Raw genomic sequence first — 23,972 nt, 5'->3', positions numbered from 1 at the left:
CAGCGCCAGTCAGTGGCAAGCCATAGGTCACTGTGCACACCGCACCTCCACACAGTGCTAGCGTCCGGCAGTTCGCCCCCTCTTGGGTATTCTCATACAGCGGCTGGTTCAGTCGCTGCGCTGCAGTCAGCAGCACTTGGGGCGTCCGCAGTTGCGACGCCGCATGCACGGTAGGTCTAGACGGACTCCGACCCTGTGTCTTGGGCCCGAGTCCTGTGACCATATACCGTGCGTGCACACCGATGAGACCTGTGAGGTAAACAGGCTCGGCATTTATGTTTATGCCGTTAGGCACCTCTGTGAACATAACAGAGTACGCCCTGTGCACACGGGTGACGTTCCACCCATGTGCGATATACCGCCATATTGTGCGTCTGCCATTATATAGCATCAGTTTAACACCTACTGCACGGTGGACCCCGGGCAGCGAACGCACTTTCTATTATTTTATATTTAGTGCGTTCCGCCATCCCTAACATTATACTAGCGCCAGGGTCTGGCTAGTAATGGCGGACCTGCAGCAGCTACAGTGGTACATTCGGCAGCTGGAGTGCAGGTTGGCGGCTATTGAGAGCTCCACCTCAGCTGCGAATGCTACAGTGGCCGCTGCTCAGGCAGTCGCAGAGGCTGTCTCACGCGTGTCCACACCCACGCCTATGCCGACAATAACCCACCTTCCGTTGCCCGACAAGTTTTCCGGTGACAGCACCGCCTGCAGGGGTTTCGTGAGCCAGTGCTCTATCCAGCTGGAGTTACTGGCCATGCGATTTCCCACAGAGCGGGCAAAGGTGGGGTTTATTGTTTCTCTCCTATCAGGCAGAGCGTTAGAGTGGGCTACGCCATTGTGGGAGCGTGATGACCCCGTGGTTCAGGACGCTGCTCAGTTCCTCATGGCCCTGAAGCAGGTCTTTTTGGGACCACAGATCACGCACGACACCTCTCTCCAATTATTGCCCCTAACACAGGGGTCTCTCTCGGTCAGCCATTATGCCGTCCGATTCCGGACATTGGCTTCCGAACTAGAGTTGCCTGACAAAGCACTCATCCCTGTGTTTTGGAGAGGGTTAGCGAGGCATGTCAAAGATGCTCTAGCAACCAGAGAAGTCCCCACAAGTTTGGAGGAGTTGATTGGCATCTCCACCCGCATTGATCTCCGGTTTACGGAGCGCGGGCTGGAACGTGCGCAATCCAGACGAAGGGTTAATTTGGCTCCCATCTTCTCCGAACCACTAGAATTTCCCGCTCAGGAGCTTACACCTTCTGAACCTATGGAGGTGTCTCGAGCCAGCACCAAGCCACGTCCGGTGCGAAGCTCCGCACGCTGTTACCAGTGCCGGCAGTTTGGTCACTCGACTAGCACGTGTCCTCTGCGGTCGAAAAAACGATCACGTCCTGTGGTCGTAGGTGGTGGTCTAACTAATATGAAAACCTTTTCCCCCAAACCAGTATTCTGAGGAACATTAGATAGCTGTGCTTCCACCTGGGAGGTAGAGGTCACGGTGGACTCCGGGGCAGAAGGAAACTTCATGTCCTCATCCTTTGCCCAAAAGCACGCTATTCCGCTGGTACTACTGCCTCGTCCCTAGATCATCAGGGTGGTTGACGGTGCGCCTTTACCATCCCTAGTTACACACCAGACAGCACCTCTTCGTTTCTCAATTTCACCCTCTCATCACGAGACGTTGTCCCTGTTCATTTTGCCAGATGGCATCGACCAGGTGCTTCTCGGACTTCTGTGGCTCCATTACCATTCCCCTCATATAGATTGGTCTTCGGGGAGTATACTGGGTTGGAGCAAGGACTGTGAGGCAAGGTGCATGAGGGGCAGTGTCCAAGTAGCATCCACGGAGGTGCCCGCGGATCTTTCCACGCTCCCTAGACACTACCGGCAGTATGCGGACGTCTTCTCCAAAAATCAGCGGAGACGCTTCTGCCACACCGTCCTTACGATTGCCCAATAGACCTATTGCCTGGTGCGGAGCCTCCTAGAGGCCGCGTGTACCCTCTATCTCTCCCGGAGACAGAGGCCATGTCACAATATATCTGGGAGAACTAGGCATGAGGGTTTATCAGAAAATCAGTGTCGCCGGCTGGTGCAGGGTTCTTCTTCGTGCAGAAGAAGAGTGGGGAGTTGCGCCTCTGCATTGACTACAGAGGTCTTAACACCATTACCGTAAAAAACAAATACCCTCTTCCTTTGATCTCTGAGTTGTTTGACAGGTTGCGAGGGGCCCGGATCTTTAGAAATTAGATCTACGGGGGGCCGTACAACCTGAGACGAGTGGAAGACAGCTTTTAATACCAGGGATGGCCACTATGAGTATCTGGTCATGCCCTTCGGCCTCTGTAATGCGCCTGCTGTCTTCCAGGACTTCGTAAATGACGTCTTTCACGATATGCTCTCTATCTCGGTGGTGGTCTATCTGGATAACATTCTTTTCTCCAGATGTGGCCTCTCACCGGAGAGACGTCTGCAAGGTCTTCGACCGTTTGCGGGCGAATTCTCTCTTCGCCAAGCTGGAGAAGTGCCAGTTTGAGCAGGAGTCCTTGCCGTTCCTGGGCTATATCATCTCGGCTCAGGGGTTGGCTATGGATCCTGCCAAATTGCAAGCGGTAATGGACTGGCAAGAGCCCCATTCTCTAAAAGCGGTGCAGCGCTTTTTGGGGTTCGTTAACTATTACCGCCAGTTCATTCCCCACTTCTCCACACTGGTAGCTCCTTTGGTCCCTCTCACCAAGAAAGGAGCCAATCCAAAGGTTTGGTTAGAGCAGGTCTCCTCGGACTTTTCCTCTCTGAAAACCCATTTTGCTGGCGCTCCCATCCTCCACCATCCCGATGTGGATAAACCCTTTATCCTAGAGGTAGATGCCTCGTCCGTTGGTGCAGGAGCAGTCCTTTTCCAGAAGGATGCTCAAGGTCGGAAGCATCCCTGCTTCTTCTTCTCAAAAGACCTTCTCACCGGTGGAGAGAAACTACTCCATCGGGGACAGGGAGTTGCTGGCCATGAAATTGGCCTTTTCTGAGCGGAGACATCTCCTGGAGGGAGCCTGGTTTCCCTTCCAGGTGTACACTGACCATAAAAACCTGGTCTACTTGCAAACGGCCCAGCGCTTGAACTCTCTTCAAGCTAGGTGGTCGCTCTTCTTCTCCCGCTTCCGCTTCACCTTGCACTACCTGTCTGGAGAGAAGAACGTCCATGCGGATGCTCTTTCTCGCTCGGTGGTCTCAGCGGAGGAAGAGGAGGCTGAGCCTGGGCTAATTGTCCCCACGGAGAGCCTGAGGACCGTGGCTCCGGTCACTCTTGAGGCAGTTCCGCCAGGCAAGACCTTTGTCCCTCCTCGCCTGCGGCCGAAGGTCCTCGCGTGGGCACACGTGTCCAGGGTGGGTGGTCACTTTGGCATTAAGCGGACCACAGAACTCCTGACAAGGTCTTATTGGTGGCTGCACATGGCTCGGGACACTAAAGAGTACATTCAAGCATGCGTCTCTTGTGCTCGGAACAGGTCCTCTAGGCAGAGGCCGGCGGGGTTACTGTATCCCTTGCCGGTGGCAGGCAGACCCTGGGAGATGGTCGGCATGGACTTTATGGTCGGCCTACCCAAATCTGGTGGCAGCATGGTCATCTGGGTGGTCACCGATCATTTCTCTAAAATGGTGCATCTGGTGCCACTTGCATGGCTGCCTTCCGCTCGTGGTCTCGTCACACTGTTCATAAAGCACGTATTTTGTTTGCACTGTATGCCAGACAAAATAGTCAGTGACCGAGGTCCCCAGTTTGGGTCTCGATTTTGGAGGGAGCTCTGCAGTCTACTCAGTATCGAGCTCAATTTGTCCTCTGCATATCATCCCGAGACGAATGGGTTGGTTGAGAGAGCCAATCAAACTCTGGTCACATACCTGCAACATTTTGTCTCTGCCAGGCAGGATGACTGGGCATCCTTACTACCGTGGGCTGCATTTGCCCTGAATAACGCAGTGGCTGATTACACTGGTCAGATGCCGTTCCATCTCAATTATGGCCAGCATCCGCGCATCCCTGTCCCGATGCCAGTGTCTTCCACTGATTCCAGGGTGGTAGACTGGGCAGTGGAGGCTCGCAACATTTGGATGCTATTCGAACCTCTAAAGAGAGAATGAGAGCATCAGCCGACACACATCGGCGTCCCGCTCCAACTTTTACCCCTGGCGACTTGGTGTGGCTCTCTGCTCGTAATATCAAGCTGCGGGCCGAGTCCTCCAAGTTCGCTCCGCGATACATTGGTCCCTTCAAGGTCCTCGAGCGCATCAGCTCAGTGGTCTACCGTCTGGCTCTTCCACCACACTTGGCCATCTCTGACATCTTCCATGTGTCCCTTCTCAAGCCTGTTCACATGGCTCGGTTTTCTGAGTCATCTGCCGGGACATCAAACCAGGCCTCGGATGAGTTTGAGGTCAACGCCATAGTGGGATGCAGGATTGTGCGTGGCAAAAAATTTTATTTGGTGGACTGGAAGGGTCATGGTCCTGAGACCCGGACCTGGGAGCCAATGGTGAACATCCACGCCCCGCTCCTGATCGCGGTGTTTGTGCATGCTGAGGCTCAGAGCGGAGGGGGCCCTAGGAGGGGGGTAATGTTAGGTGTCTGGTTCCTGCAGCTGCACAGCAGGAATCCAGAGCCTTGCATCCTGCGGTCTCCCATTCTTCTCCGACCGCTCAGGAGCCTGCAAAGCAATCTCGGTGTCGCAGGCGCTCTGCTCAGACCAGCTCTGTAGGACTGGTTGTTGCTGCCACCTTGGGGTCAACAATAGCAGCGCAGGATGCCCTGCAGCAAGCCACTCCAGTGGCTAAGTCCTCTCGTCACGCTACTGGGCATGCTCACGAGACGATCTCCCATTGGAGATCGGGAGTCACGTGCTCAGGTACTTCTCCTGATCTCATTGGTCCATCCCAGAGATCTGGAAGGTCCCGCACGGCTATAAAAGGTCCGCATGGCCGAGCGGCCATGCGCTAGTATAGGCTTACTTGCTAGATGTGTGGATGGTGATGGATGTATGATTCTGGCGACTGACTCATTAAGATTCCCCTCCCTTTGACATTACGCATGTGGATAGTGAACTTGAGTAGCAGTCAGCGCCAGTCAGTGGCAAGCCATAGGTCACTGTGCACACCGCACCTCTACACATTGCTAGCGTTCGGCAGTGCGCGCCCTCTTGGGCATTGTCATACAGCGGCTGGGTCTGACGCCGCACTGCAGTCAGCAGCACTTGGGGGGGTCAGTTGCGACGCCGCATGCACGGTAGGTCTAGACGGACTCCGACCCTGTGTCTTTGGCCCGAGTCCTGTGACCATATACCGTGCATGCACACCGCTGAGACCTGTGAGGTAAACAGGCTCAGCATTTATGTTTATGCCGTTAGGCGCCTCTGTGAACATAACAGAGTATGCCCAGTGCACACCGGGTAACGTTCAACCCGTGTGCGATATACCACCATATTGTGCGTCTGCCATTATATAGCAGCAGTTTAACACCTACTGCACGGTGGACCCCGGGCGGCAAACGCGCTTTCTATTATTTTATATTTAGTGCGTTCCGCCGTCCCTACAGGAGGGTTAATCTTTCAATTTACTATTTTTTTATTTAGATCACTGTGATAGACCATATCACAGTGATCAAAATGAACCAATAGGAAAAAGCTCTTATTGTTGCTGGGTTCTGGCCGGAAGATCTCGGTGGGTGCATCACGCATGCGCTCACCATTTTATTCCAGGAAGATGACGCGAAGGGCTGGGAGATGGACGGTCCGAAGTTAGCAGAGGTACCAAGGGGGCTCAGGGGACCCCATTTCTCTATCTTCTGGTATGCTAGATTATATCAGAGAAGAGAGAAATTAATTGAAAATCGGGACTTTTTTATCGCCATTATTCGGTGAATCACGGCGATCACAAGACTGGGGATGGTAAAAACTGACCCAAATCATGTTCTCCATGGTCTCAGCTACCCCTGATAGCTGAGACCCCAAAGATTTTCTGATGCTGGGGGGCGCTATACACTTATTTCTCAGCACCATTAAAAACCGGCGCTGAGGAAAAAGGCCCCTTAACTGCTGCCATTAAAACGTGTATCGGCGGTCGTTATGGGGTTAAAAAAAACAAATACAAAAAAAAAACAAAACTGCAGTCAGACAGCTTAAAGCTTTGTCAAAGAAATTTGCTCCTAAATTTGTTGGTCTGTATAAGGTAATTAAGATCATAATCCTGTTATGGTCAAGCTCCAACTCCCGGTTGCATGGAGGATTAATAATTCCTACCATCCCTGTCTTCTTAAAAAGTTTAAGGGAATGCCTGGTCCTCAGGACATCACTGAAGTTGATTTGGAGGAGGATAAGGAGTATGAAGTGAAAACAGTTTTGGGTTCCAGACCTGTCAGTAGTCGACTAAAATGTCTTGTTATAAATGGAAGGGTTTTGGTCCGGAGGAGAATTCCTGGGTTGATGTGGAAGATTTGCATGCGGGTCGCCTAGCGAGTGAGTTCTGTCAATGGCGTCAGTGGTTGAGGTTTTCTGTGTTTCAAGTGGCCTCTCATAGATAGGGGGTATGCTTCTGGGTTTAAACCCTTGAATCTGTGCTTAGTGGTCTGCTTCTCTGTCCAAAAAAACACAGCAGATACACCTTTTCCCAAGGTATATAGTTTCTGTTATCCTTGCTTCAGTCTATTTAGGGTATCAGGTAGCATTTATCTGTCCTATCAACTTTCAGGCATGGCTTTATATACTGTAATTTATTGCTTTAGTTTAAGCAAGTCAGTGAAAAACCAGCTAGATTATCTCTCAGCTGTTTATGTTCTTTACCCTGCACCTATCTTCTGTTTGATTTATAAAAGTAGGAGGCACATTCTCTAACAGTATTTACTTAATAGTTTATTTTGTATTTTGTGGTTTGTTTTAATAAGTCCGGGATTTCCTCCTAATTTAGCACACTTTTCCTTCTGTAAGTAGTTTGCACTCTGCTCTGTCCTCTGGTTCATTAGGAGGAAAGTGAAGTGCTTGATGGCCTTTCAGGCAGCATAGGTACAAGTTGAGATCATCTAGCCTGTGATTAGGGCAATCTCAGCTCACGTGGGAACCACTATGGACTGTGGGGTCAGCATCTCTAGTCTGTACAGGAACCGGCAAGGTCAGTTGCAGGTTTAAGTGCACTAAGTATTTTTCCCGACTGAGTTGCTACACTATTATAACAGCACCTTATGTGGTATGCAGCCATCTTATCAAGGCAAAGGTAAAATAGATATTGGGCCTCCAAAATTTCTAAATTTAGCAATATCTCGCTCCTCTGTCTGTTACTTCAGATGTTGCTCCCTACACTAATACACAGAGTAGTGCAGCAAGTGGCATCAGATGACAGGAGACAGGGAGGAGAATACACATGGTTGCACATGCCAGGAGCATTTAGACAGTGCTTGCTCTAGGAAGAGAACACTGACAATCAGAGGTGGAGTAAGGGTATCAGTTTGCAAATGAGAAGGCAAAACTGAGCCAAACTCGTAGCAACACCAAGGGTGCACCAAGCCTTCTCATGAACATATGAATTAAGTTATTTTCTAAAGCACTGTAATATTAACAGGTACTGTGCTAGTATGGTTGTTATAGGGGCTAAGTCTCCAGCTTAGAATAAGCCATCAACAATGCATTTTGGTGGTGACAAATTCCTTTTAATAACCAATCTACTCTCTTGTTAGTAGTTAAATAACTTATTTGCTTCACTTCGGTTTTAGTTTCAAAATGTTGACAAACTGCAAAGATACTGTACTTGGTGAATACTTTGCTGTTTTAAACCTTATTGAGACAAATGTACTTCCCTTTATTTAAAGTTCTGTGTGTTTATTAATTTTTATGTTTCAATAAATTTTTACCTTTCCTTGTGCACACATCGTTCCATCCAGAGGAGGTCCTTTTTTTGTTTTACAAAAGTAAGGGTTATCAGGGTGACTGCACCAGAGCTGCTTGCAGGGGTCAAATGTTCGAAACTATGGAGGAAGTCAAATAAATATAAAAATTATGTTTTTCATAATCATAAATCTACATAGAAGAAAAGAGATTCCAGCATCAATACTGACAGTTAAAATAACACTTTATTAGATAAGTATTAGAGAAGTCGCAACTCCTATGCCAAAAATATCTATCCCTGTTAAAGGAAACCTGTCACCACTTTTCTGACCTACCAGCTAAAAATATCAGTTAATTGAGTGTCAACTATACATTCCACAACTACGTATGAAACCCCCTGTCTCCCCATGTATCACCCATAAAAACCTTTTTTATTGCTCCCGCGCTGTATGGTCTTTCAAATAATTTTTATTAAAGTTTAACAATTTAAAAGGGAAGGGAAGGGGAATGGGAAAGGAATCAAAAGATAGAGATCTCCATTTTACAAATAGTAAAATTATACAATTACAAACAAGAATTATTACCATCATATACCAGACTTCAAACACAAAATGGAAGACATAACAATTCTCTCATGACTTGAAAATAGGACACAACAATTCATCCATGACATCAAGGAAGAAGATAACAATTCCTTCATGACTTTAAAATAGGACAGCAAATCATTTATATTTGGTATTCCACACCTCCCACTTCAAATGATAGTGATTCAATGAACCTGCGTTGATAGCTATTTTTTCCTCCATTATACTATGGGTGCGTAGTGTGTTAACTATATCCAAGAAAATAGGAGCATCCGGCTTCTTCCACCACTGCGCTATAAAATTCTTTACCGTAAGGAATATGTGCGTCATCACGAATTTGATTGTCGGACTAATACCCTCTAGGTCTAGGGATAAAAGCGCCATACGGGGGGGTGACATCGATAAAGGTTTTGGACAGTGAGTTGACATGTATCTTTACCTGTAACCAGAGTGTTTGTAACTTGGGGCAGCTCCAATAAATATGAAATAAATTTCCATTGCAATGGCAGCCTCTCCAACACAAAGGAGAAGTATCCACACTTATATGAGATAGTCTCGTAGGTGTGTAGTACCACCGGAGTGCTACCTTCATATGAGTCTCGTGTAGTCCCATCGAAATTGTAGATCTGTGGGAAATCCTAAAGGCATATTTCCACTGCTCCTCAGAAATGGGTGATCTAAGATCTAACTCCCATTTTTTCATATAACTGGTCATTGAAAACACTGTATCTCTATTGAAACAAGGATAAATATGTCTAAGAGTCCATCTACTTTCAAGAGCAGGGTTGTCAACCAATGAGAGAATCACGTCTAAATTTAACTTTCTACTGCTTATTAACTTTTGAAGGTTATCTCAAATGAGCAAATAAGACATGAATTCACCTGAGGGCAAATGAAAGCTGTCCTTAAGAGAAGAGAAAGACTTGATACATATGCCATCATAGAGATCTCCAATTTTCTTTATATTACACAGGTCAACGAAAAAAAATTTTTTTTCTGGTGTCCAAAATATTTTAATGAATTTGGGGTATTTTTGGGGTGCTGATTCTGAATATGTCATCAGTTTTGCCAGATTGGCTCAAGTTTTTGAGATTTTTGGTATCTTATTTATAGCACTTGTTGGTAAATGCGACGCATCATCTCATTAATTTCTTTGGATTAGTACTTGAACTGAGCAGTTCTCAATATAGTTTTGTGTTAATTAGTGTTCTAAAAGTTTGTTCATAGCTTGATTTTTGCACTAACTTTATGTTGTTGTCTGTTTTCCAGTGAAAAGCATGAACTCATCATGAAGAAGTTGTCTTAACGATCCAGACTCATTCTGTTACATTTGTGGTGAATATACACTGCCAAAACATAGAAGAAACATAACACACTTCGTAAAAAAAGTGTATTTTGCCTATTTTGGGGTTATGCTTGGGGACCAAGACAAGTTTTGGGCACCACACATAGTGTGCAAAGCATGTATCGAATTATTACGAAAATGGAGCAAAGGACAAAGAAAAAGCTTCAAATTTGGTGTTCCAATGGTGTGGAGAGAGCCAAAAAATCATCATGATGACTGTTATTTCTGTGCAGTGCAAGTGCAAGGATTCAATAAGCATAAGAAACGAAAATGGGAGTAACATGGAATCTGCAAGAAGGCCTGTCCCTCATTGTGAAGATGTGCCTGTACCTGTGTTTACCATAAATAACAGTCATCATGATGATTTTTTGGCTCTCTCCACACCATTGGAACACCAAATTTGAAGCTTGTTCTTTGTCCTTTGCTCCATTTTCGTAATAATTCGATACATGCTTTGCACACTATGTGTGGTGCCCAAAACTTGTCTTGGTCCCCAAGCATAACCCCAAAATAGGCAAAATACACTTTTTTTACGAAGTGTGTTATGTTTCTTCTATGTTTTGGCAGTGTATATTCACCACAAATGTAACAGAATGAGTCTGGATCGTTAAGACAACTTCTTCATGATGAGTTCATGCTTTTCACTGGAAAACAGACAACAACATAAAGTTAGTGCAAAAATCAAGCTATGAACAAACTTTTAGAACACTAATTAACACAAAACTATATTGAGAACTGCTCAGTTCAAGTACTAATCCAAAGAAATTAATGAGATGATGCGTCGCATTTACCAACAAGTGCTATAAATAAGATACCAAAAATCTCAAAAACTTGAGCCAATCTGGCAAAACTGATGACATATTCAGAATCAGCACCCCAAAAATACCCTAAATTCGATGAAATATCTTTGGCACCAAAAATGCTGTTGACCAGTGTTATGATTGGGCCAGGCATTTGGTATTGGGCAATCATATATGACTGTGATCATTTTGAGAGGCAGGTTGTTAAGAATAGAAACTCTATTATCATTTTTCTTAAGTTTGGCAAACTTCCTCCACGCTTCAAAAATAGCATCATAACTAGGATGTCTATGCTTTTTCAGAGATGAGACAAGAATATATTTAAAAAAAATCTCGTAATGAACTATAGTTAATTTGCACCAATTCCAGATCCATCCATACTGGATGATCCTTTTGGGTAAACCATTGATGACTATGTTTAACTAGATACGCTTGTTGGTGTGCCCAAATGTTTGGGACAGCCAAGCCCCCATGGATTTTTTGACGAAAAAGAGTGTTCCCGGCTATTCGTGGTCTCTTGTTTTCCCAAATGAATAGGTTAATCAGGTTTTGTATCTTATCTATCAGCTTTAAAGGGAATTTTAACGGAATGGCTCGGAAAATATACAATATTTTTGGCAAAATAATAGATTTAACTGTCAGTATCCTGCCCAGAAGTGTAAGCTCCAAAGAGTTAAAACGTGAGAAATCTTTGGAGATGTTAGCCTAAAGGGAATTACTTGTGGGATTGTTAAATCCTGTGACTCATAGAAAACCCAATTTCGCGCTGTAGGAACAGCAGCTGGCTGTAGTTTCAAATGTCTGTCATTGGTGGGTGGCAGCAGGACCTGTGTGAACACGGCATCCACCGCTGGTGTGGCATAGCCATAGGATGTTTATGCCAACTTCTGGTTGGTGCAACCCTTGGAGCTTTTCAAAGTCACAGATCTAATAATCCTGTATATGATCTCATTTGGAATATTTCTCTACTACCCCTTCTCTTTGAAATCTACAGGTTTATATACCAGTTCTTACATGGTGGATGGTATCACCTCCAATAGCACCTAATTTACTATTGGTCATACAATATAATGTTCAGAAAATTATAGAGATAGGAGCAGTCTTGTTTACTGATGAAGGCTAGTTGATACAGCCGAAACGTCTATATTTGTGACTGCAAATAAAAATTCTTCATCTTTGCAACGAGTTGAGTGCCAAAAATTTTTTGCATTGTGGCTGTCATCATGATCTATCCTGAGAGCTCATGGATTAAGGTAGGTTCACATAAGCATATTAAAAGTCCAGAAAAGTGAGACAATTTTCTTTCTCACTTGTCATCCGTGTACAATCCATTTTTTTATAACTGCAGCTATGAATCATTTATAGTTTCTGATGTTATAGAATTGCAATGTTTCAATAAAAATCAGATCCTGTACTGTGGCTCTGTATGGCACTCATTTTTTTTTCACATTCACAGATTTGAACAGGTGAGTCTCATCCGATCTATGGAAGAAACTTGTGCAGGCTGCAATTTTTTCACACGCAAACTCGGTAAGTGAAAATAATCATTCATCTACACTGCCTCATTGAATAATATTGGCACTAGTGGGATCCATTTTTTAACGGGCAACACTCAGACCTAAAATATTGTCGTGTGCACGAGAGCTTAAAGTGAGAGTCAGAAATGAGAGCTTTAGACACGTGCAGTTCTCACTTTCACAAGCTGGGTCATGACTTCCAGCATTAAAACAAGCCCGATCCCTACTGTACCTGTGATCCAAGAGGAGATATGGCCATTACTAGCCAGGATGTATCTCATAGGTCATTAGCTACAGAGATTCCACCATGCCACCCTGCAATAAAATGTCAGGTACATCCTTAGCAGGAAAAGGGTTACTTGACAAAAGTTCCCATGGACTCACTCCAAACTCTTGTAGAAAACCTTTCCAGAACAGTAGAAGCTGTTTTAAGTACAAAGGGGTAACATCTTCAAGGTAATGCCTATGAATTTGGATTAGGCTGACATAAAATGCTCAGTAGGTGTAATACGTCGGTTTCCCAATATTTTTGTTCATATAGTATACATTTTTGTTTCCAGGATTGGTAAAGAAAATTAAAACAAAATTATTCTCGAGCAATAATGGAATTATTACTGTTCTGAAAAGATATACAGTGAGAGGTACATTCAAAAGAAACTGCCAAGAAACTTTGGAAGTATATTTCACCATCTCTGGATCTTCCAAGCAATTCAAAGATCCAATTTTACTCATGCACATGTAACATATAACTCAGCATACCTGTTAGAGAAATTAATATGTTGCGAATATCAAACACGCACTGCAGGTCACAATAAAAAAAAAAGCACGATGAACATGAGATTTCAATAAAACTCATCCGTTCTGCTAAAAAATAACTTGTGTTTTTGCCCAGTGATAAAACAAAATCAACAAAAGATCAACAAAAACTCATCATGGGAACTTACCCTTAATATAATTTGACATGAGTCAGATATGCGGGATAATATCCACAGGTGCTGTAATACACAGCGGATATTTCTGTGTATACGTCACAAGTGATTTCATCCTTAGTTTTCATAAAGCTGATGCAGGGTGAGAGATTTAACCTAATAAATCTCTATTATCTTTGTTATTCCTATTCATCCAAATATATTCTGGACTATAAAGACTGGTTGTAAGTAGCAGGAGGTCTCACTTGCAGAGAAGAATGGGCAAAAATGTCAGACTCCAGATGTGCAAAGCTGGTAGAGAAATACCCCAAAATACTTGCAACAGTAATTGCAGTGAGATGGTCCTACAAAGCATTGACTAGGGGGCTGAATACAAATGCACATGATAATTTTCAAATTTATATTTTTAAGATATTTAGAAATCCATATATCATTTCCTTTATACTTCAAATATATAAAGTGCTCTCAGTGAGAGAAACAAAATAGGAATCTTGTGGGTATGATACCTTTTAATGGCTAACAAATAATAGTGAATGATGTTACAAAGCAAGCTTTCGAGACAACTTATGTCTCTTCATCAGGCTGATATCACAAAATATTTGAAACCTTTTTTATATACAGTGGAGAGCACATGCATGGTGTGATACATGGACATTTCAATAAACAAACACTGAGCTTGAAGAGAGAATCCTTAATTAGGTAAGATTAGATAAGTGGTGTGAAAGTTATGTGAGATCAAAGGGCTATTTGGAGGAAATAGCTCAGATATGGTAATGGTCCACAAAAACTCCTGACAAATTGAGTCCTGTGTGAATAGAATCAAAGATTATAATGAATTTGTGTTCCCACACCCTGCAATCTTTCTGTGATATAAAATTGCCTTTTAAAATGACAACTTTCATATTGCCTATGTTGTGTCCTGGATCACAGAAATGTTTGGCCACAGGTAAATGTTTTTTTTTGTCTGTAATTGCGTGACGATGAGACCTCATCCTTGCTCTCAGTCTCTGTCCTGTTTCTCCAACAAAGAGGCCACCCACAGGACATATATTGCATAGAATTAAATACACCACATTGGAAGAGGAACATGTGAATGTCCCAGGGATCTTTTAGTCCTGCTGTGTGTTGGGGATTTGGATTTTGTCTTTGGTCTCTATATGAATGCAGGTTTTGCATCTTCTCCCATTGCAAGGATATGTTCCTCTTGGTGAATCTGAGGGCATTGAATTTCGGATAATGATGTTTCTTAGATTGGGAGGTTGCCTGTAACATAGCAAGGGGGGGTCTTGAATAGCATTTTTAACCGGTCATCCTTGTGTAGGATATGGTGAAGCTTCTTAGCCATTTTTTTCCGTATTTCAAGCTGTGGGTTGTAGGTCACTACCAGAGGTACACAATCATTTTCCTCTTTTTTTTCTGTATTGAAGTACTTGACTTCTAGGGATCCTTGTGGCCCTAACGATCTGATCATCAGTGGAGGTGGGATGGTAACCTTGATTTAAAAATGACATTTTAAGCTGGGTTAGGTGTTCATCCCTTTCCTTAGGACTGGACCAGATACGGTTATATCTGGCTGTAGACAATGGACTTTTTAATGTGTTTAGGATGGAAGCTGTCCCATTTGAGGTATCTGGGACCGTCAATTGGTTTCCGATACACTGATGTTTGGAATGAACCATTTTGGATTTTTATGGTGGTGTCTAGGAAGTTGATTTTTATTTTTGAGTGGTCCAATGTCAAGTTTATGGTTGGATGAAATTTGGTGAATTTGTCATGGCAATTTAGAAGTTCTTGTTCAGGCTCAGTCCAGATTATTAAGATGTCATTGATGTAACGCAAATAGGCAAAGGGTTTGATGGAGAAGGATGTTAAAAAGTCATTTTCCAGTTTAGCCATGAAGAGGTTAGCGTACTGGGGTGCCATTTTACTTCCCATAGCGGTGCCAGTGCGTTGTAGGTATAGCTCCTCACCGAAAGAGAAAAAGTTGTGTGTGAGGATGAATCTGGTAAGTGTTATTACAGACTCGGAGGGGATCCCATTGGCCTCAAGAAACATTCGGCAGTCGGTTAGTCCATCTTCATGTGGGATGTTGGAATATAAGGATTCGACATCCATGGTGGCTAAGATGGTGCTGTTGGGGAGGGGACCTATCGTGGATAGCTTATTCATCAGGTCTGTAGTGTCCTGTATGTAGCTGGCTGTCTTCCTTACCAGCAGCATGAGGATGTTTTCTACCCACCCTGAGATTTTTTCAGTGAGTGTTCATATTCTTCAAATATTTTGTTATATCAGCCTGATGAAGAGACGTAAGTTGTCTCGAAAGCTTGCTTTGTAACATCATTCACTATTATTTGTTAGCCATTAAAAGGTATCATACCCACAAGATTCCTGTTTTGTTTCTCTCACTGAGAGAACTTTAAGTATTTTTTTCTACTGGCTATGGTACCAAACCATGTTTTTTGTTTTACTTTACACTTCACAAAATACTTACTACTTTGTGCTGATATATCACATAAAATCCCAATAAACTGCCGTACATATACTTTTGTGGGCGTAGCATGAGAAAATGTGGAAAAGAACACAAGGTATTTGAAGACACTGTATATTATAGTATTTATCTTTTAATACTTTTAGAACCCAAAAAACAAAAACAGTGCCAGGACTAAAGCAGATGCAAATACCAATATATGATTTATAATCTATTATATAAAGCTCAAGTGTGTGTATGTATGTATGTATGTCCGGGATTGGCATCCGCACCGTCGCAGCTACAGCCACAAAATTTGGCACAGTCACACGTCTGGCCCCCGAGAGTGTCTTAGGCTATGTTGTGAGGCGAAATTTTAACCCCGTGCGTTCCAATTCACCAAATAATTTTGCCCCTATCTAAATAATGGGGAAAAAGTGTGTGTGTATCAAGCCACACCCCTCATTATGATGTCATAATGGTTGCCATGGCGACGCTGATATCATCATAGGTTGCAAGTCCCGCCGCTCATTATGATGTCATAGTGGTTGACTATGGGATGGAGGATGTGTGATGGGTATATGGGCACTGGACTATGGGATGGAGGATATGTATGACGGGTATATGGGCATGGGACTATGGGATGGAGGATGTGTGATGGGTATATGGGCACTGGACTATGGAATGGAGGATATGTATGACGGGTATATGGGCACGGGACTATGGGATGGCGGATATGTATGATGGGTACATGGGCACGGTACTATGGGATGGAGGATAAGTATGATGGGTATATGGGCATGGGACTATGAGATGAAGGATGTGTGATGGGTATATGGGCACTCGACTATGGGATGGAGGATATGTATGATGGGTATATGGGCATGGGCCTATGGGATGGTGGATATGTATGATGGGTATATGGGCACGGAACTATGGGATGGAGGATATGTATGATGGGTATATGGGCATGGGACTATGAGATGAAGGATGTGTGATGGGTATATGGGCACTCGACTATGGGATGGCAAATATGTATGATGGGTATATGGGCATGGGACTATGGGATGGAGAATATGTAGGATGGGTATATGGGCATGGGACTATGGGATGGTGGATATGTATGATGGGTATATGGGCACGGGACTATGGGATGGAGGATATGTATGATGGGTATATGGGCATGGGACTATGAGATGAAGGATGTGTGATGGGTATATGGGCACTCGACTATGGGATGGCAAATATGTATGATGGGTATATGGGCATGGGACTATGGGATGGAGAATATGTATGATGGGTATATGGGCATGGGACTATGGGATGGAGGATGTGTGATGGGTATATGGGCACTCGACTATGGGATGGAGGATAGGTATGTTGGGTATATGAGCATGGGACTATGGGATGGAGGATAATTATAATTTGTTATAACTATCCACAGTTAGTTACTGTGCCCGGGCAGCGCCGGGCTCTTCAGCTAGTTCATTTAATAAAATCTAAGCATATATCCAATATGACAGACACAAAGATAAATGAGATAAAATGACAAACATAAATGATGAAGTATTTGTGAAACGTGCGTTGGGGGCTTGGTGGGTGATCCTCTTATGTCTACATTGTAGTATGCACTGCACCTTATGTCACAAACTACAGGGAACTATGCTTGCTGACACTTTAATCTGTATCATGATATCACTTTAATGCTTGAAAGAACTGTTCTTATTTACCATTTACATGATGTGTGTATGAAAAAACTTCCTTCTCACCCCCCTCCCTCATGGTGGTTTGTCTTTTTATTTTTTGGATATACTGGGTTTTTTTTGTGATTGGACATTGATTGGTGCCTACTAATTTTGGGAGCTTCCCTTATGGCTCACCCACCATTTATTTTTGTGTCTGTCACATTGGATATATACATGTTTTCTAATCTATTTAATAAAAACGGTCTTTTACAATTTGCATATATTTTAGTCCTGGTACTTTTGGAGTTTTGGTTTCCATTAAGGCATCACTCACACATCCGATTTTCGCATACAAGTGCTATCTGTGTATTTCACAGATAGCACTCATACCCATGATATTCTATGGGGCCATACATATGTCTGATTTTTTTCTTTGGACCACATGGTCTGTGGAAAATATCAGAGACATATCTGATTTTGATCTGTGAAACAAAAGCAGAGAAGCAATTCAATGGGTCCATGAAAAACATCGGACTGCGCTCGGATAATATGCGAGTGCCATCCAATTTTCACTGACTTTGAGAATGGAGAAGGTGGAGAATTTTTTTTTTACATTTTTAGTTGTAAAAGAAAATCAGATGACAACCTACAACTCAGATCAGGGTCTTATCAGAATAACTGGTCCGATTTTCCTGTACCCCCCAAAAAATAAAAAATAAAAAATAAAAATTAGACATCTAAAATACTTAAAAAAAAAAAAGGCTAATTTTGAAAGTACTTACAGCTGTACACATCATGTAACCAATACCAAAGTCAAAACGGCATTGCTCATTCATAGAATAATGAATCCCAGGCAGCTGAGGAAGTGAAGGCCAGTCATGTGCAAATGGATCATCACGCAGGCAATCATAAGAACTATGGAAAAAATGACAAACCCAATATCACTATCGTTAAAGGACAATTGTATATTTGTAATAAATTATTATGTATACTGCTGGTCAGGACTTTAACACTGATGGCTAATCCTCAGGATAGGTTACCCATTTTGTTCCAACCTCTACTGAGCAGCAAACTGGTCAGATGGGTGAAGAGAAAGAGACTCATACAGGTGGCTTTAGACTGTCTTACTGCTCAGCATTGTATAATAGTTGATTTGGGAGCTGCCAAGAGGATCAAGCACTGATCTATACAGTAGTAAAATTCCAGAAAAATCCAGAATCTCAAAAAGAATTGTCAACAGTTACTAAATCAACGTTCAGCTCCATGTTTTCATCCACATTTCGGACTGAGGAGCTACTTCGCATTAACACAAGCAATGAATCATCCTCAAAACTGATAAATCAGGTATCGAACTGCACATTCACAAATATTAGTCAGTGTGTCACCCGTCTGCAGTACGTTGCACACACAGACAGCACCCCAACGGAAAATACATTTGTAGAATGTACAGAAGCAGCAACCATGAGTTTAAGCTTGGTCTCGTACTGTGCATCTAATCCTATCGTGTGTGATACTGTCAAGTCAGATGAGCTGTGCACCTAATCCTATCATTTGTGATGTGGTCCACTGAGCATATATTCCATCATATGTGAAACAGTCCAGTCCTCTGAGCCATGCATCTAATCCTATCTTGTGTGATACACTTCATGTATCTAATGCAAACCTATGTGATAGACTCCATGTCTTTAACTCCATCCTGTGTAATACACTTCATTTAACACCATACTTTGCGATGCACTTCGTGTATCTTAAAGGGGATCTGTCACCCCATTTTAGCACTATAAGCTGCGGCCACAGCCATCAGGGGCTTATCTACAGCATTCTGTGTGGAGGAGAGAAGGAGGTCTTGGGAGGACCAGAGATTACGTGAGGGAAGGTATCAGGAGATTAGTTCAGAGACATATGGGGGAGACAATTTATAGATGGCCTTGTAGGTCAGTATTAGTAATTTGAACTGGATACGCTGAGGGAATGGGAGCCGGAGAAGAGATTTGCAGAGGGGAGAAGCAGAGGAGTAGCAAGGGAGAGATGAATTATTCGGGCAGCAGAGTTAAGGATAGAGTGGAGAGGTGCGAGGGTGTTAGCAGGGAGGCCACAGAAAAGGATGTTGCAGTAGTCGAGGCGGGAGATGATGAGGGCATGCACAAGTATATTAGTAGATTGAGGGTTGAAGAAAGGCCGGATTCTGGAAATATTTTTGAACTGGAGGCGACAGGAGGTAGAAAGAGCTTGGATGTGCAGTTTGAAGGACAGGGCAGAGTCAAAGGTTACTCTGAGGCAGCAGACTTCCGGCACGGAGGAAAGCGTGATGTTGTTAATTGTGATGGATAGGTCAGGTAAGGAAGATCTGTGAGATGGAGGAAAGATGATGAGTTCAGATTTGTCCACATTGAGCTTGAGGAAGTGAGAGGAGAAGAAGGAGGATATGGCTGATAGACACTCTGGGATTCTGGACAGCAGAGAGGTGACGTCTGGGCCAGAGAGGTAGATCTGTGTGTCATCAGCATAAAGGTGGTACTGGAATCCGTGGGACTTTATGAGTTGCCCCAGGACAAGTGTATAGATTGATAAGAGTAGGGGTCTTAGAACAGAGCCTTGGGGGGCTCCAACAGAGAGAGGGTGGGATGAAGAGGTAGTGTGGGAATGGGAGACGCTGAATGTGCAGTTGGAAAGGTATGAGGAGATTCGGGATAGGGCGAGATCTTTGATGCCAAAGAAGGAGAGGATCTGTAGTAGATGGCAGTGGTCAACTGTGTCAAAAGCAGAGGACAGGTCTAAAGTAGAAGCAGGAGTATAGAGTATTGTCCGTTTGCTTTGGCTGTAAGTAGGTCATTAGTAATTTTGGTCAAGGCTGTCTCAGCGGAGTGTTGGGGGCAGAAACCAGATTGTAGATTGTCAAAAAGTAAGTTAGATGAGCGGTGGGAGAAAAGTTCAGCGTTGACGTGCAGCTCCAGGAGTTTCGAAGCGAATAGGAGCAGCGATATTGGGTGATAGCTGGGCATAGCGGTTGGGTCGAGCGTTGGCTTTTTAAGGATAGGCGTGATTGTGGCATGTTTGAAAGCAAAAGGGAAGGTACCAGAAGTTAGTGATAGGTTGAAGAGGTGGGTTAGGGATGGGATAAGTGTGGTGGTGAAGTTGGGGAGGAGGTGGGATGGGGTCGAGTGCACAGGTTGTGAGGTGCGATTTGGAGAGGAGACAATTAAGCTCCCCTTCAGTGATGTTGGAGAGGGAGGTTATGGGGTTTGGGCATTGGTCTGGTATACAAAGGGGTTGTGGTGGTTGAACAAAGAAGACTTGCCTTGTTTGGTAGATCTTATTTTTGAAGTGTGTGGCAAAGTCCTCAGCAGAGATGAGGGAGGTAGGAGGGGGCAGTGGTGGACGGAGGAGGGAATTAAAAGTTTTGAATAACTGTTTGCGGTTGCAGGATAAGGAAGATATTAGGGTTGTGAAGTAGGCCTGTTTAGCAGAGGTGAGGGCAGATTTGAATGCGAGTGTTGCCTGTTTGAATGCAGTGAAGTCGTCTTGCGAATTTGTGTTCTTCCAACGCCGCTCTGCAATCCTGGACACTTGCCGGAGCTTTTAGTGGTGTTATTGTGCCAGGGTTGTCTGTTGGTACATCGCACTCTGCCATGAACGAGAGGGGCGACCGTGTCAATAGCTGATGTGAGAGTGGCATTGTAGAATGCAGTGGCACTGTCTGTGTCGAGGAGTGAGGATATGGATGCCAGTGTTAGAATAGAGTCAGAGTGTGTGGGTGTCTAGGTGTGCAAGGTTTCTGCGGAGGTGTGCATGTGGCTGGACATGGGTGACAGGAGAGGAGGACAGAGATGAGAAAGTGAGTAGATGTGAGAGAGAAAGAGGTCATGAATCACATGAAGATTATTGCAGATGGAGCGGGGATTCCAAAGTGCTCCATAGAGAAGGAGCAGGGGGGTGGGCGTCAATGACACGGATTTTATGTTTGAAAGATTGCGGTAGTTCTTATTAGATAGGGAGCAGTAGGAAGGGGTAGTAATGGGGGGTATGAGCTGTGGGGGTCCAGGATTGGTAGATATGTTGCCAGCAGTAAGGAGCAGAGAAAGGGAGAGCAAATGGGAGTAGGAGAGTGGGCGGCTTGGTTTATGTTTCATTAGGACAGATTTGAGGTTGAGGAGCAGGTCAGCAGAGGAGGTCAGGTGGGGAGGAAAGAGGGAAGGGGAGATGATTATTTGGTTAGAAGGTGCTGGGGTTTGGGGATAGCGAAGGAGTGTGAGGATTAATGGAGCAAACACTGTGAGGGCATATGTAAACATGGTGAAGGAGTACGAGGGTTAATAGAAAAGCTAGATCCAAGTAATAGGAAGTGCTTACTCAGTAGACATACCCAAAAGAGACAGGTACACAGTGTGGGGTCCTGAGTCCTGCTGTGACTCACTGCCACTGAAATAACTGCAGCTTCAAGGTACTTTTGCTGCAGTGATACTTATGCTGCAGAAATACGTGTGCCAGACCCCACACATGTGCACCCCTTGGGATGCTACTAAATATATAGGACTGAGTAGTGGATCATGTGAGAGGGATTGTGGGAACTAATTTGGGATAAATTATCAATTGGCTAGCACACCAGGGGAGGTTAGACAGTCAAAGGCACAGGGCCTGGCTACATCCATATGCTGGTAACACCTTGCACCTGATATCATCTCTAGTGACCCCAACATGAATATACAGCAGTAAGTATTGTAAACAACGAAACAAATTAATTTAGCAATAATTCAGCAGTCACTGTTATATACCATTAAAGGAAATGTTGCAGCAGATGACAGCAAGCAGGAATTGTAGCAGAGATTGTACCATTAAAGGAAATGTTGCAGAAGAGGACAGCATGCATGGATTGTATCAGAGATTGTGCCATTAACCCCTTTACTCCCAAGGGTGGTTTGCATGTTAATGCCCGGGCCAATTGTTACAATTCTGACCACTATCCCTTTATGAGGTAATAACTGTGGAACGCTTCCATGGATCCCGGTGATTCTGACATTGTTTTCTCAAGACATATTGTTCTTCATGTTAGTGGTAAAATTTCATTCATATAACTTGCGTTTATTTGTGAAAAATGGGGAAATTTGGCGAAAATTTTGAAAATTTCTCAATTTTCCAACTTTGAATTTTTATGCTCTTAAATCACAGAGATATGGCACTCAAAAACTTAATAGTTAATATTTCCCACATGTTTACTTTACATCAGCACAATTTGGGAACCAAAATTTTTTTTTATTAGGAAGTTATCAGGGTTAAAAGTTGACCAGCGATTTCTCATTTTTACAACACCATTTTATTTTTAGGGACCACATCACATTTGAAGTCACTTTGAGGGGTCTATATGATAGAAAATACCCAAAAGTGACACCATTCTACAAACTGCACCCCTCAAGGTACTCAAAACCAGATTCAATAAGTTTATTAACCCTTCAGATGCTTCACAGGAATTTTTTGAATGTTTAAAAAAATGAACATTTAACTTTTTTTGCACAAAAAAAATTACTTCAGGTTCAATTTTTTTATTTTACCAAGGGTAACAGGGGAAATTAGACTGCAAAAGTTATTGTGCAATTTGTCCTGAGTACACTGATACCTGATATGTGGGAGGGAACCACTGTTTCGGCGCATGGCAGAGTTTAGAAGGGAAGTAGCGCCGTTTGACTTTTTCACTGCAAAATTGTCTGGAATTCAGATCGGATGCTATGTCATGTTTGGAGAGCTCCTGATGTGCCTAAACAGTGGAAACCCCCCACACGTGACCCCATTTTGGAAACTAGACCCCCCCAAGGAACTTATCTAGATATGTGGTGAGCACTTTGAACCCCCAAGGGCTTCACAGAAGTTTATAACGTACAGCCGTACAATTAAAAAATCATATTTTTTCCAAAAAATGATTTTTTTTCACCCCCAATTTTTATTTTCCCAAGGTTAACAGGACCCCAAAAGTTATTTTGCAATTTGTCCTGAGTACGCCGATACCCCTCATGTGGGGGTAAACCACTATTTGGGCGCATGGCAGAGCTCAGAAGGGAAGCAGTGCCATTTGACTTTTTCAGCTGGAATTGATATCGGATGCCATGCCGCGTTTGAAAAGCCCCTGATGTGCCAAAACAGTGGAAACCCCCCAATTCTAACTCCAACCCTAACCCCAACACACCCCTAACCCTAATCTCAGCCCTAACCCTAATGGGGAAATGGAAATAAATACATTTTTTTAATTTTATTATTTTTCCCTAACTAAGGGGGTGATAACGGAAGGTTTGATTTAATATTTGTGGCGGGTTTTTATGTTTGGCAGCTGTCGCACGCTAAAAGACGCTTTTTATTGTAAAAATAGTTTTTGCATCACCACATTTTGAGAGCTATAATTTTTCCATATTTTGACCCACCGAGTCATGTGAGGTCTTATTTTTTGCGGGACGAGTTGACGTTTTTATTGGTACCATTTTCGGGCACGTGACTTTTTTGATCGTTTTTTATTCCGATTTTTGGGACGCAGTATGAACAAAAACCAGCATTTCATGAATTTCTTTTGGGGGGGTGCGTCTACACTGTTCTGCGTGTGGTAAAATTGATAAGGTGGTTTTACTCTTCGCGTCACTATGAGTACAGCGGTACCTCATTTATGTTGTTTTTTATGTTTTGGCGCTTTTATGCAATGAAAACAATTTTATATAAAAAATAATTATTTTTGCATCGCTTTATTCTGCGAGCTATTTTTTTTTTTTTTGCTGATGACACTGTGTGGTGGTTTGTTTCTTGCG

General features: G+C 43.6%; 1 protein-coding gene across 4 annotated transcripts in view; it reads right to left on the bottom strand.

Annotated features, from left to right (window-relative positions):
- Nucleotides 1-23,972, bottom strand: part of LOC141087889 (A disintegrin and metalloproteinase with thrombospondin motifs 2-like) — an 851,362-nt gene that overhangs the window by 348,808 nt on the left and 478,582 nt on the right. For all 4 annotated transcript variants that reach the window (XM_073573740.1, XM_073573737.1, XM_073573739.1 and 1 more), the window contains 2 exons: nucleotides 17,973-18,105; nucleotides 7,890-8,003 (listed from right to left, as the gene is read on the bottom strand). In XM_073573740.1, coding sequence (XP_073429841.1) covers nucleotides 7,890-8,003; nucleotides 17,973-18,105 — 247 coding nt within the window. The remainder of the gene's footprint in view (nucleotides 1-7,889; nucleotides 8,004-17,972; nucleotides 18,106-23,972) is intronic.

Source organism: Dendrobates tinctorius, unplaced genomic scaffold (assembly GCF_039654945.1).
Source record: "Dendrobates tinctorius isolate UK_male_01 unplaced genomic scaffold, ASM3965494v1 ptg000036l, whole genome shotgun sequence".
In the NCBI taxonomy this organism is placed as follows: Eukaryota; Metazoa; Chordata; class Amphibia; order Anura; family Dendrobatidae; genus Dendrobates; species Dendrobates tinctorius.
The sequence above is the reverse complement of the archived record's forward strand: the minus strand, read 5'-3'. Positions and strand labels throughout refer to the sequence as shown.